This window comes from Anastrepha ludens, chromosome 4, assembly GCF_028408465.1.
Source record: "Anastrepha ludens isolate Willacy chromosome 4, idAnaLude1.1, whole genome shotgun sequence".
NCBI lineage: Eukaryota > Metazoa > Arthropoda > Insecta > Diptera > Tephritidae > Anastrepha > Anastrepha ludens.
In genome coordinates this window covers 63,680,200-63,694,908 of record NC_071500.1, presented here as the reverse complement: position 1 = coordinate 63,694,908, position 14,709 = coordinate 63,680,200, and the positions used below count along the sequence as shown (strand labels likewise).

The 14,709-nt window shown below is 35.4% G+C and overlaps 1 protein-coding gene across 1 annotated transcript in view; it reads left to right on the top strand.

The window, feature by feature from the left end:
- LOC128859587 (uncharacterized) overlaps positions 1 to 9,025 on the top strand; it is a 58,711-nt gene extending 49,686 nt beyond the window's left edge. The window contains exon 2 of the mRNA XM_054096522.1: positions 4,331 to 9,025. Within this exon, the coding sequence (XP_053952497.1) occupies positions 4,581 to 6,278 (1,698 nt within the window). The 5' untranslated portion in view covers positions 4,331 to 4,580 and the 3' untranslated portion in view covers positions 6,279 to 9,025. The remainder of the gene's footprint in view (positions 1 to 4,330) is intronic.
- The last annotated feature ends 5,684 nt before the right edge of the window (positions 9,026 to 14,709 follow it).

The following is a 14,709-nucleotide window of genomic DNA, read 5'->3' as shown; positions in this document are numbered from 1 at the left end:
TATGATGATGATGCTGTCGTTTTATTTGCTCTTATTACTGGATGTTATGGTTTTTGTTTTGTTTGGTAGCATTGCGCTAGGAATATTTTGTAAACAGAGAAGGTTTTAAGGAAAGTGTTTGCACAATCCTACTGTTTAACTGTTGGCCTGTTGGCTGTTGACGTATGTGTTTTACACCTACATATTTGTATATGCACGTGTGTTATATCTTTTTTTTTAGTTTTTTATGGTCATAACGTTATATTATGAAATAAATTAGTAGAGGTTTGGCATATTTTACAAAAAAACACGCCAAGTTCGTGTTTACACGGCAGCACTTGTGGTGTTACTGATGTCAGATCATGCATGTGATAGATACTCCTTTTATTAGTGACTTATACAACAACAACAAAACAAACCCCTTCTACTCTTAAAGAAACAAAATTGAAGAATAACAATCTTCATCTTCATTACTGGAACTCTTCAACCAAAGTAGAAAACATAAAGAATACCACTGAATTTTTATTCAAAGAAAATCCTCAAGGGCTCCGAATTTCGTATATTTATTTTTGCATAAGTTAAACATCTGATGCTTCAGTTTCCGGCTATAAAATAGGATTTACATCTCGATAGCCAGGACTACGTGGAAATTTAATAAATTTAATTTATAAATATTCATGCTAATTCTCTCTGCAACCTTAGTATGGATTTAAACGACCAGAAATTCTGTTGCTTATTTTGGACATGGTAACAGTGGTCTCGGCAGGGAGCGCAAGCTTAGCGTTCACGACAGCAGGGTGGTACCTGTTAAATTTTTGGCCGACAGCATAATCTGTGCTTTAATGTCAATTCTGTGAGCCAACCAAACTGCATATATGGAGATACTGAGTATGATTATGCGGAACACACCTTCTTTAAATGCGAGAGGTGGAACGTAGAGAGAACAGGTCTGCAGCGAGCTATTGGTGTATTTATACCTGAAGAAATTATCGAGAAAATGACGATAGACGAAGAAAAATGGAATGCCGTCGCAAATTTTGTGGAGGATATTATCCGAAAAAAGAAGCGCGAAATGGAAAGCTATGTTGAAGAGCATTGAGCATAAGCTTCTCAAAACAGGGTGAGTAAGTAAGTGCCCTTCTTAGGACGCCGTCTTGGCCCTCTACTTCGAAGCAATGCGGAAGCAGTCCCTGGGTGGAGGGAAAAATCCAAGAGAAGAGGAGGGATATTTTTAGCGGAATCACCACACACGTAGTAGCGACGGTTACTATATGGTGCGAAGGCATTTTTAACCCAACCTCACCGCCAAAAAAAAAAAAAAAAAAAAAAATGTCAATTCTCTCGCGAACTCAAGTTGCTGTTTGTGTTCCCAAATGGGCGCAGTTCAATCGTTCTATTTATTACTGACGGATGTTACAAATGAAAAGGTTCGATCGATACAAGGGGGCACAAAATTAATCAGTCAGTTTCGCTTTGAATGACTTTATACTAAATAAAAAAGAAAGTATTTTGAGTGATGGATTTGATTTTGATCTTTACGCGCTCTTTTGCCTGTTGTTTTGCACTTATATACTGCAGCTGTCTAATTCACAAATGTTAAATACGAAAGCTTGCAAAGTCCACTATGAACAAGATATTCTGAATTCGCCAAGTCTTGGGAAAGACCCATGAAAAAAGAATCGACACACCATCCTCTCAACGACTTCAAAGCTGTAATTCGACAATACGAAAAGGAGTTACCTATATGCCGCGATGTCTGAATTTGGTATCCCCGCAAAACTAATACGGCTAAGCAAGATGACGTTGCTCAACACCAGCAGCGCCTAACAGAATTAATAAGGACCTCTCCAAGCCGTTTGATACCAAACGAGGTTTCAGACAGGGTGACTCGCTGTCGTATGACTTCTTTAACCTGATGTTGGAGAGCATCGTACGAGCCGCAGAACTTAATCGCTCAACTTATAAGAGCATACAATTCTTGGCGTATGCTGATGATATTGACATCATCGACCTTAACAACCTCGCTGTTAGTTCTGCCTTCTCCAAACCGGATAAAGAGCCAAAGCGAATTGGTCTGGTGGTGAACGAGGACAAAACGAAGTACCTCCTGTCATCAGACAAACAGTCGGCGCACTCGCGTATCGGCACCCACGTCACTGTTGATAGTTATGATTTCGAGGTTGTAAAGGACTTAGTATACTTAGGAACCAGCATTAACACCGATAACAATGTCAATGTTTGTATGACAATGTAATGTAATGACAACATCCGATGAAGCGACGCTTGGAGTGTTTGAGAGAAAAATTCTGCGGGAGATTTTTAGACCTTTGCACGTTTGCAACGGCGAATATAGCAGGCGATGGAACGATGAGCCGTATGAACTTTAGGGTGACATAGACATAGCACAGCGAACAAAGATCCAGCGGCTACATTGCCTGGGTCATGTTGCCAGAATGGAAACAAGCGCTCCGGCTCTGAAAGTATTCGATAAGGTGATTAATTTTGCTGCACTTTATACAATTGGATAGATTATCAGTAAAGTAGAATAAAATTTGAATACTCAAGTTTCATATCATATATCACCATGGTGCACCAAAACGAAAAAATAGGTAAGAAATACAAAAAAAGAAAAAGCATTTCGGTTGCAAATCGATTTCGATTTCTTTAGAAACTTCAACGATCGTGGGATCGGGATTGAACACCCCTCAATTTATCTTCGAATCGTGTAATATTAATGGAAATGTGTTAAATGAGAAATTTATGTGCTTGTATATATATATATGTTATGATAATTACTATAATTACTATTACTACATAATTCTAATCGAAATGATGCGATGCCCACTTTCCCTTTCGAATGTATCGAGGATTGTGAAGTAGTCCAGTTCGTACTTTGTGTCAAATCCATTGCGCCCGATCTCTATGGTATTCATCCAAAGTTTCTAAAATGTTTGTTACCAAAGATCTTATGATCTGAACATCACCCTGACCTCGTCAATATTTCCCAATTTTTGGAAGAAACCCTAGATTATACCTCTAAATAAACCGAATGGTGACTACCGCCTGATTGCAATATTGCTGTTTCTATTTAAAGTTCTTGAGCATATTATGCAACGTTAGATGAACACGTTTCTGAATACCAACGCTTTGGTGAACACATTAGTCGGGGTTTTGAACCAGTAGGAGCTACAACACGGCACTCCTAAAGGCTAAAAAAAGATAAAAAGGGTGTGACTTTTCTTACTTTATTAGACCATTCCAAAGCATTTGACTCTGTATACCACAAACTTTTAAGCTTGAAGCTTAAAACCATATTTAGTTTTTCAACGTCGGCTTTAATTCTTGTGAATCGCAGTATGCGCCGGTAACATTATGCCCTACTTCTTACTTGTAACCAGAGGTTTACTCAAAGGCACTTCTTTAAAGTCCATCTACATTTTATCGGATCTCTGCAGATGCAGTAAACAATTGCCCCACTATGTGAATTAACCGGCCTAATTGAATTGGTTCAATTTTTCATGGCTCGGAACCCTTTTTTGTTCCAATGCATACACAATTAAAGCCATAAGAAACTTTGAAGTTAAAAAGTTTAATCTATCCAAAACAATGACAATTTGCTAATAACAATTACGTTCTGGACATTGTAGCGGGTTAAACTCCTACCTCGACATCAACATAGTCAACAAATGTCCGGCACGTGAAGGTAACCCGCATGATACTAACCCAAATTCATTTGCTTCCTTAAACCCACTCACCTAACAGCCCTCTTACTTCGAACCTAATACGTCGAAAAAACACGTTTCCTGGGCCTACGGTTAGCTGAGATGGACTAAGATGACTGGTGATTACACCGAACTGACAGGGTTTGGTGAATTACTACAACAACAACAACAGGTTGCAAATATAATTCTTAATTGACTGCGTTTTACCTGGGATTGCTTTTCAGGGTTTCCGTGTTTGTCATAAATAAATAAATAAGTGGGGTTTTTGACCTCTGTTCCACAAACTATTATTTCCACGTTACTCATATACACACTCTTAAATAATCTGAATATGGACAAAATCTGTAGCATAAGCTTGTCCATTTTATGAAAGAAGTTTTTTAGGGAAATCATAGATTTTTATATCCGGCCAAAAACTGTCACTCCCGCAAGATTTCTTCACAACAACCCTCCCAAGGAGCTTGTAACAATTCAAAGAAAAAATTGATCGCAATCAGAATCTTAGTTGTACTCTATTGAAGCGCACCGATTTTAGGCTTCCCATATCCACTACTTCAGTTATGCCTCCGATATTGATATATAATAGGTAAAAATCAAATACTTACGCACTATTTTTTTCTCTATTTCAGGGATCATCTGGCGTGAACCGCGGAGACAAAAGTGAAAGAGCTGAACTTATTGCTAACTCGAAGAAAATGTTTCGCCTTTAAAATCAAATAGGTATTTGCTCTGTATTTTCAATGCGTACAACTGCACTCAGCTAGAAGAAAATATCCATGAAATAATACAAAAATCCGACAATAGCACTTTGGATAACATCTTCAGTATTTGAGATTAAACGAAGTTTGTGCCCGGAGTAGGTGCCGGGCAGTGCTGGAGATGTTGGAACGTCGTCCCTTATGGGGATTAATAGTGCTGCTGAATGTATGCGTCGTGATATGGCGAATGCAGGAACCGGCTATGCTTAATGTCGAATACGATGGCAGTGCTGCAGAAAGCGCACACCAACAACAACAACATCAACAACATCAAGAACGGACATCTTGGGCGCAAGCTATAGTGTCGCGTAATTCCATAACAGAACAACAACAGCTATATGCTGGTAAGCATTTACTGGCCGATAGCGCCGAAGCGAATGAAATTGAAGTAACGCATAAATCGGATGATAGCCTTCACATTAGCGGCTACAGTAGCAGTTCTAGTCCCACTAGTCGTAAGAGTCATAAAAATAAACAACAAATAATTAAGCAAAATACACCAAGCTTAAGTGTAAGCTCTGTTAAAAGTACACTCGCACCACTAGTCACTGCAGCTACACTAAAAAACACTGCAGATATACAAACAACGACGACGGGCGATGTGAGAATATACAATTTTCCACCGGATGACTTTCATCAACTAATTGACCTGCACGATTTCACATACCTTATAAGCCAAAATGGCTGTAGTAGGGATATACAGGCTCTTATATTGGTACATTCAGCGCCGGCCAATGAGGGCAAGCGGCGCCTTATACGTGAGACCTGGGGCAACACCGATTTACTGCCGCGCATTAACGGTGTCATGCCATTTCGGATAATCTTTCTATTGGGTACGGTCCATACCGAAGCACAACAGTTAGATATTGAACGTGAAAATTTCGAAAATGGTGATATGGTGCAGGGCTCATTTGTGGATAGCTATCGCAATATGACCTACAAGCATGTAATGGCTTTCAAATGGTTTCTATACAACTGTGCACATGCGCAAATTCTGATCAAAGTCGATGATGATGTCTACGTGAATACGCCACAATTGCTCATCTCTCTAGAGCGTACGCTATTGAACGATGATTTGGGAAATGGAGGGATGCCTACTGCTGTAGTCACTGCTGCCACGTCTATGCAACATACGGCCTATAGTACCGATATTGAAAATAATAGTATGGAAAATAGTAGTCGTAGTAATAGTAGTAATAGTAACAGTAGTGCTAATGTACGAAAAGCCTCCGATCTTAATGCCAATACCAAGGCCATGACTAATACTACAGATTTAAGTGCTGCTCAAATTTTATTCCATCATCCGCAAGATTTGCTCTTTTGTAAAACGAACATTAATGCTAAAGTCAAGCGTAGTTTTCGATCAAAATGGCGTGTTACCGCAAAAGAATATCCCGGAAGATATTATCCGCCATACTGTCCAGGATTTGCTATTATATATTCACCAGATGTGGCGTTGACTTTATATAATGCCGCACAGATATCCAAATATTTTTGGATCGATGACGTTCTCATAACGGGGATTTTGGCACAGAATATAAGCATCACCATAACGAATGCCAATCAATACATACTCTACGAATCTGATTGTGACAATTTGCTCAATGATGTGGTGAATAGTGAAGATGTGGAATTCATATACGCTTGGGATCTGATTAGTCCGAAGCAAATGCAAAAAGTGTGGGAACTTTATCTGGCAAAGGCGAAAATACACTTCTCTAGAGCTCCAACATCAACATCAGCATTGTCATTGCTGCATGCGGCCAAAAAGTTACCGTACAATCCGACTGATTTAAATAAATTTAAGACCCACAGATAGTAACATTAAAGCTTTGTGCATAAAAAGCTTTCCAAAATTTCATGACACAACCTATGGATGCACATTTGCCATAGATGAAAGCACACATACTTAAAATCCATACAAATGTACATACACACAATACTTATACATACAAACTGACATGCAAACATGCGGATGGTAATAATTATAAGTTAAGATTTTTAAGAAACTTCTTTTAAATTTTGTTTTTAACGTTGGACAACGTCTATTAGCTGCTTAAGACTTTTATCTGATTTTTGTTTGCTCAATAGTAATGAGAATCAACTATTGTTGCGCAGAGTAGGAAGTGCCTAAACGATGATGCTTCCTCACAAAACGGGCAATTCATTAAGCCCATTAAGTCAGTGCTTCAGCGCGGTGTAGTGCCCGGTCGTCATCAGCTAACTTATCTAACGATAGGTCTAGCAGCTCACCTGAGCTTTTATGACTCATTGCTTTTAGATGAGCGCGATATAGTCTTCTCTTTCAGCCAGATGGAGTTTGAGTGCAGTAGAGGCCGTCTTACTGTGGTGGAGATTGCTCATGAAATACTAGAACGGCCTCTAATTTGAATTTAAAATACGTGATAGTTTATATATCGACTGATAACTTTAACATACTATATAGAATCACGTGTATTGTGTAGAGACAGGTCCATAGCTCTTGTAAGTGCAGTCAGACCAATCGAGTGAATATTTGGTTTGCCCGTTACAATGCAATGTCATACGTAACGGACATGATCATACTTATATACATGAAAAAAAAAAATGAAATGTCGATCTACATTCTGGAAATAAAAAAGAAATTATATTATAAGTTTCCAGCAAAAACACAAAACTCAAACTATAATCATTATTCTCGAGCAAACAAAAATTTAATAATTTTTTAATTTTGTTTAGTGGTAACGGTAAAGAATTAGAAATCCGTTACAGAGCGCAGCAAGAGAGACAAAATTAAATTTGTGCTTATTTATTTTTGAAAGTATTTTACGGCATTTAAAAGATGTTGATTCTTTAGATAAAATTAAAAGACAAAAAATGATTAGTCTTATTTCTTAAATTAAATATACCTGCGTGCATTATTTTACTTTGCTTCTTTAAATTATGTAAGAAAATGTGCTTTAGTTAGATTAAAGTATTTGAAATGTGTGAAAGTGGAGCGTATATATAAAAAGAAAACCATGTAAAAAGCAAATGAATTGTCCTGTCCTCTAAGTATTAGTAATCATTGTGCACAAATTTTCATATCTACATACATACATACTTACAAATTTATGTATATACTCAAATATACAGTACATATAGTGCAAATGTTTAGCAGCAAAAATATAATTATTTGTAAAATGTAAATTTTCTGAATTGTGCAAACATCTAAATTTAATAAGTGGCCTGTTGTGAGAAATTACCTATGGCTGGAATTATTGATTCTAGCCATTAACCATGTTGAGTGGGTTACTTTATTTTTGTACGTTACTTAAGTGAATGTGTTTTAGTAAAATATTTACGTTATTTTAATTACAATGTATGTAACATATCGATAACTGAATTGAAATTAAAATTGCGAATAATTGACATTTTTTTTTTTTTAATTTGGTTCACTGAAACACAAAGTAGTTATGTATTTTCTAAATTACAAAGTCAAAAATCTTACTGACTAGATCGGCTTGCTATACCTGTTTATAACAAAGGTAAGCTTTTTAGTAAAAATTTTACTAATATAAATTTTAAAATAGTTTTTTTTTAATATATATTTTTTTTTCAATAAATGTTCTAAAAAAACTTCTAATTATCTTTCAAACTAACCTAAGTAAAAAAGTCTGTTAGTAATAAAAAAATACAATAATAATAATACATTTTTTAATACAAATTTTAATATTTTTTAATATAAAATTTTTTGTGATATGAACTCTTATTTATTCTTGAATTTTGAATTGAATTTGAATTGAAATTCATTAAATTCTGGTTCGTCAATCTGGAACTCGCATTATCAAATTTCCATAGTTAAGCTAGAATCCACTCAAAATAAGTTTTCCCTTCTTGTGATTTTCCCTCATACATACAATAGTCCTTTAAAGCTTAACCGTCTTCCCACTCTTGCTAGTGTCGAAAAACGCTCTGCATGATATTTATAGACAAGCTGCACACAGGACGAATTTTTAGCCCAATACCCTTTATACCTCTTTTGTTTATTTTCAGTCCAAGATATTTTTAGACCTCGTAAACTTGCTCCGAGGAGCCGTAGAGGTGCCGATTTTAGCGCGAAGTAGAGGCTGTAGAAGTGCGCCTGAGCGGGACCAACATGTGTCCACAAGCGGTGCGGGCAATTTCGTATGTGTCTTAAGGCCTAAGCAGATCTTAAGCTGGGGCACACCACTCGCTGTATCGAAGTGGAGTTTGAATAGAGTCGTCTTTGCCAAACGCAGCAGAAATAAATTTCGGAGCAGTCTTGCTGCATGGAGCTGTTCCAGTCCCGATAAACGAGGGGTGAAGTTTAGTGCACTAGACGGGGCTAGTTTAGTTAGTTTAGGATCGGCAGCCCTTGGTCGGGGAAAAGTCCGTGTCATTTTGTTACGTAGAACTGGCTACCATGGATTGGTAAGCACCTCTAGTTGTTTTGTGAAATTAAGGTCTATAACTATAGATATCGTATGTGTTTACGGCTTAAAAACTGTAAAGATCACTATTATAATATGGTTATTTTCCGAAATGTGGGTTGAAGTTATATGAGATGTCAATTCGTTTAAGTTTAATTTGGGTAATTCTATGACAGGTAGATCAGCTTCCTAAATTTCGACTCATTCTTTGGACGAAGGCGTTCATACATTTCTTTGTTTTGCAGTATCGTGAATTAATTAATAAAAAAACAATTATTTTTGTTTATTAAAGCCATAAGAAAATAATTCACGCTTTGTTTTCAAAATTGGACTGTTAAATTTTCGGTGAATAGTATAATTAGATATATTTTCAAAAAACGAAATTTAGCATGAGAAACTCCATGTTTTCCGAGGTGCCAATATACCAAATATTATTTCAATTCTTTCTTTAAATACATTTTGTTTTTCTTTTAAAAAAATAAATTTTTATGCACATATTTTCGAAGTCTTTTTTTTAATTCATAAATATTTTCTTTTTATATTTTTAATACAGATAGTCAGTACTTAAGTTTTGTGTGTAACTGTATTCTCGTTTTTATGTTAGAGAAATTAATCAAATCAGATGCAGTAGAACTGATGTATAATTCATATGTACCAAAATAATCTTAGATTTCTTATTTCTAAATGTAAATTGGCATAATCATGGAAAGTCTTATAGAATAAGCTGCGTACAAATTGAAATTAAAATGTACAGTTTGCATACAATCCGGTTATATCAAAAGAAATGTGTAAACCTTGTAATGAATCCAATGTACAAGAATGAAAAAATATAGAATATCTACATATATTTATACAAAAGAGAGAAAGAGATAAAGAATCAAAGTCTATTCAAATTCTTATTTTAAATTGCATACCTAAAAATGATCGAAAATCAAACAAAACCTGTCTCTAGCTGCACATATGTATGTAATTGAATATCGTAGATTGTTTGTGAAAAACCAATATTTTATTACACTTTAGATGCTTACATATGCGTATTAAAAAAACATGAGAAAAATAATAAAATAATAATAGAAAAACTATTACTAGGACTTAAAATAAAAAAGAAAATGATTATAACTCATAAATTACTCGTTTATTTAATTATACGCTCAAATATTTTGTTATAAATACTTAAGATATATAATTTTTTGTAAAAAACGTTGTTGTAGAAATCTCAGTTAGTTAATGATACAACTAATATATTTAATAGGGCATTATAAACAAAACAATTTATTGTTTTCCTGGGGTCATAAGTGGGATTATGTGGCGCTTTAAAGTGCTTACAGGCTCTGTAGAATGAATTATGACCTTTAGAGTTTACTATAATTATTATTTTTTATTCTTATTATATCCACCTTAGTGATTGGGAGGAACCCTGCTGCCAAATATATGCTTCATTCTAGGTAAATGATTTTGGAATTTTTTTTAACTAGTTTTCTTTTGCATCATCAGTATTACAAGTACATGTAAAAATAAAACAATAAGCAATTCAATTTAGTTCAGCTAAAATTTTGTAATATATTTAAAACACACCAATTTCTAGAAAGAAAAAAAAACGCGCAATCTCATTAAAAAACACATAAAAATTGTTAAAAAAAATGTTATGGTTTGATATTAAAATGTGGAGAGAAAATATTTTTTATATTATATTTCTGTTTTTTTTCAATCGTTTTTACTTTACTAGAAAGAGCAAGCTTTCTTTTATGATTGATTCTGGAATTTAAGTTCTTTCAAGTGGCTGCCTCGAGTGCTCCTCCAGTCACTTATTCTTATTCTGTCAACCCAATTCTGCAATACTTTGTTGACGGTCTTTGGCTCTACCACAAGTACTTCGGGCGATCGGCATTTATGGATCATTCACATAACAGCCAGCCTTAACAACGACTTTTTACAAAAAAGCAATGCTGGTTAATTTCGCAGCTCTGAAGTGGGTAATTGGCGTTGCAAAGATTACTGGAGATAGTCAGACAAATGTCAGTTACCGAATAGAAAAAAAAAAAAAAAATGATTGTTGAAACCAAATATTGACCATAATTATATCGTCAATTTCAGTCCACAAAAAGTTGGTAGTTATAGACCCATAACCGTGCCTCCATCAGCACATATTCTTGTAATTCATGTACCTAAAATGTCTTCCAAAGATATTTCTGGGTTTCCAAATATTGCGGTTTTTGTAGCAGCCTTACTATGCCTGGCAGGATAGGTGTCATGCTGAGTGATGTTATCGAAATCATTTAACGGTAACCCCGCCTCAAGAAATACGCTGTTTCGACGTGGTCGCTCCATAGGAAGAGGTGCTTTAGATAAGTTGGTTTTAATGAGTTAAATGTTTAGAGGTTGATGCTATCGTCGGGGGATTTATGCGTTAGCTATGCAGTAATTTGTACTGGCTAGAATAGGCTAGGTTATATGTTTGCCCATGCGAGGGCCCACTTGGACGGAAAACAAAAATTTCATGATACCATTGTGAAGATGAAAGGGAACAAGACTGGATAAAAATGATAGAGGAGAGGAGGTTATGGTTGAGGATTATAGAAAAGACCGAACAACGACTACTGACGATTGTGTTAACCGTTTCATAGTATGTACTGATAAAACGCGTCAGGTGTGTGATATGTACACCTACTATAGTCACAGATGTAGCAAAAATGCAAAAGCCAAGATTTCTGAATCTTAGTCCGGCAAGAGCAAGACAGTTGAGGAGATGATGCTAGGATGATTCCACCTCATCTTTCAGATAGCTGCGGCAAAAATGAATCGAAGCAACACTATGTCTCACCGCGTGCGTACCTAACGGACAATGTCCAGAAAGGACACCCACAAATTTCGAAAACTGCGGCTTTTTAGCCTTCGAAGTTTTCTCGAACGCTTGCGATCTACTCGTTTTCTGAATGATTTCATGACTCGCAACTTTCCTTTCCAAGAGCGGACAACAGAAAGCTTCGTTATTTGGAGAATTATTGAAGCATTCAGCGTTGACATAATTTCTGATGGCAGCAACTTCTCAGTAATTAGCAAGGATATCAAACTTCCGATTGATGTAAAGAAGATTTCGTTCAAGTGTAGAACGCATTTTGGGGTTAAATTTCCTATTCTGCCCCAAATTTAACATACCTCATGGAAATAAGTATATGTGCATGACAATTTATGTGAAAAAAATATATTTCAAATGAAATAAAATTTATTGACTTATTTTTTACTTATAAATCTAATCAAAACAATTAAAAAACAATAACAAAAACTTCATTTTTTTTTAACTTACAAAAATAAAAAATAAAATGAAAAAGTTTAATAGGAAATAATTATATGTGCATTTCACAATTTTGTCGCATTTCTTGCCGAAGTTCAATGATTTCAACTTATTTTTTTTAATTTAATAATTAATATGGTTGCCTTTGGCTGAAATAACTTTGTTTAAGCGAGTGGGCATTGAGTCGGCCAATTTTTCTAGCGTGGATTTGCTAATTTTTGCCCACTCAGCGACCACAGCATCCTTGAGGTGCACAATGGACTCAAACTGACGTCCATTTTTGTAAATCTTGGCAGAAAGTATGCCCCAAAGGTCCTCTATTGGATTAAGGTCAGGACTTAATGCTGGCCACTCTAAAACATCAATATTTCGTGATGAAAAAAACATTTTGGACAAGTTTGCAGTATGTATTGGAGCATTGTCCTGCTGAAAAGTCCACTTGTCAGGATAAAATGTTTCCGAATAATCAATGAGCTCTTGGTCAAGAAGCTGTATGTACATTTCTGCGTTGGTTCTTGTCGGAATAAAGCATATTCGGGACTTTCCGGCATATCCAAAGGCATCCCATACCATTAACGACCCTCCACCGAAGTTGCGTTTGTGACGGGTTTGTCGGGGCAGTCTTTTATCTTGCCAATACTTGTGGCAGCCATCTGGACCGTCTAAATTAAATTTTTTCTCGTCGGAAAAAACCACATTTCGGAACTCGTGAGTCCAAAATTTGTATTTTTTCGCGAATGCCAAGCGGGCCTTAAGGTGACGTGGTAGTAGCTTTGGTACAGGCTCTCGCAAAGCATATGACAGATTCTTATTTTCGCAAATTATTTGGTTGACTCGTCTCCTGGAAACGTTGAGGTTCAGATGGCTGCAAATTTCGCTGCAGGACATCTCTTTTTGGGCAGCAAGACGCCAAATCTCCCTTTTGGAGCGTTCTTTAAGAGACGTTGGTCGGCCGCTGCGCTTGCTTTTACCATAACTGGATGCATTTTTGCAAAAGTTTGCTATGGTGTTGATGTGACGATCTACGCGGGAAGAAATTTCTGCAATTGTTTTGCCACTTTCTCTCATTCCCAGGATCAAACCACGCTCTTCAGCGGTCAAATGGGTCCCATGTGGCATTCTACAGTTCAATTCAACAACAATATGACAATTTCTAATTGCTCACGCTTTTAATTAATTACTTACGTGATTAATAATTAAAAAAAAAATTAAAAAGAATTGCCAAAATATTTTAATGTGATCGCGATCGCTGCCAAATACCCACTAATGTCATATTGCACATACATATACTTATTTCCTATGAAGTGTGCTATGATGACACACAAAACTATGATAACGGTACCGCGAATGGTGACGAAGAAGAATTTTACAGTAATATTCTTGCAGTAGGCTCAATTGTGTATACCAAAAATAAATAAAAAATAAATGTACCGTTAATTTTAGTAGAGATACAGAAAAAAAATGTGTGCACATATACTTATTTCCATGAGGTATTCGAAAGTACTGCACGTTGCATCCAATGGTTAATGGGATTTTCCGTTTTCAATGCCATTACGAATACTTCTATAAGTTTTAAGGAAATCCTTAGCATTAATTTGCATATATAATTTTTATTACTTAATATTGATAGTTTCAAGATTTGAATTGCGGTGAAGTGACTGTCGGTGATGGAGTACAACCTTTGTTTCAAGCCGGGAATCGGAGTCGTCATTATTTATTTATTTTTTGAACTTTGCTTTGTTTGCAAACACACATATCAGTTAATTTATTTAATTTCAATTGCATATTGGTGATATTTACAAAAACAAAAAAATAAAGGTTTGCTAACGCTAAATAAAATTCAAATTATTCTCCTCGTACTCAAAAAGGTAAAATTCCTTTGAAATGAAAAAAAGAAAAACACACTTTTTTGTATAGAGCAGTTTAAAGTCGTTTCTGACGCCACTTCCTAATTGCACCATGACATGTTTTAATCCTTTTTTTTGTTCATTTAAAAGACTTGACGTATATTAACGTGTCGTTATTCGGTTTTAAAAGCAATACCAAGAATATGATAACGAAAATCGAAGCACCCATTCAGGTACCTATATATGATAGGCAAATTATGTATGATGTGTGTATATTAACGTATGCTGTATGCATATGCGCACTGTATGGTAGAATTATGTAAAAGTATTTTAAACAATTTTTGTATGAAGTTGTAGGTAATACTCGTGTAAGTACTTAAGCATTTCAATTTTTTTTTATTTTGTATATACATACATAAATATAAAGCGCTAGTTTGAGAATTGATCGAATCAAAAAGTTCAATTTAAAAAATATATCTGCAATGTATAAATAAAAATTAAATATTTAAATTGTCGTTTCATTTGGTCTCTTCATTTGTCGAATGTGTGTACAAACGTATGTATGATACATGCAAATGTGTGTAAGTATTAAAAGCGATAGGCAGCTAAATCTTCTTACTTGTTTTTGTAATATCATAGAACTTTCACCTTATAATATTACCTATATACTTTTGCATTCGAACTGCAAAAGAACTTTTG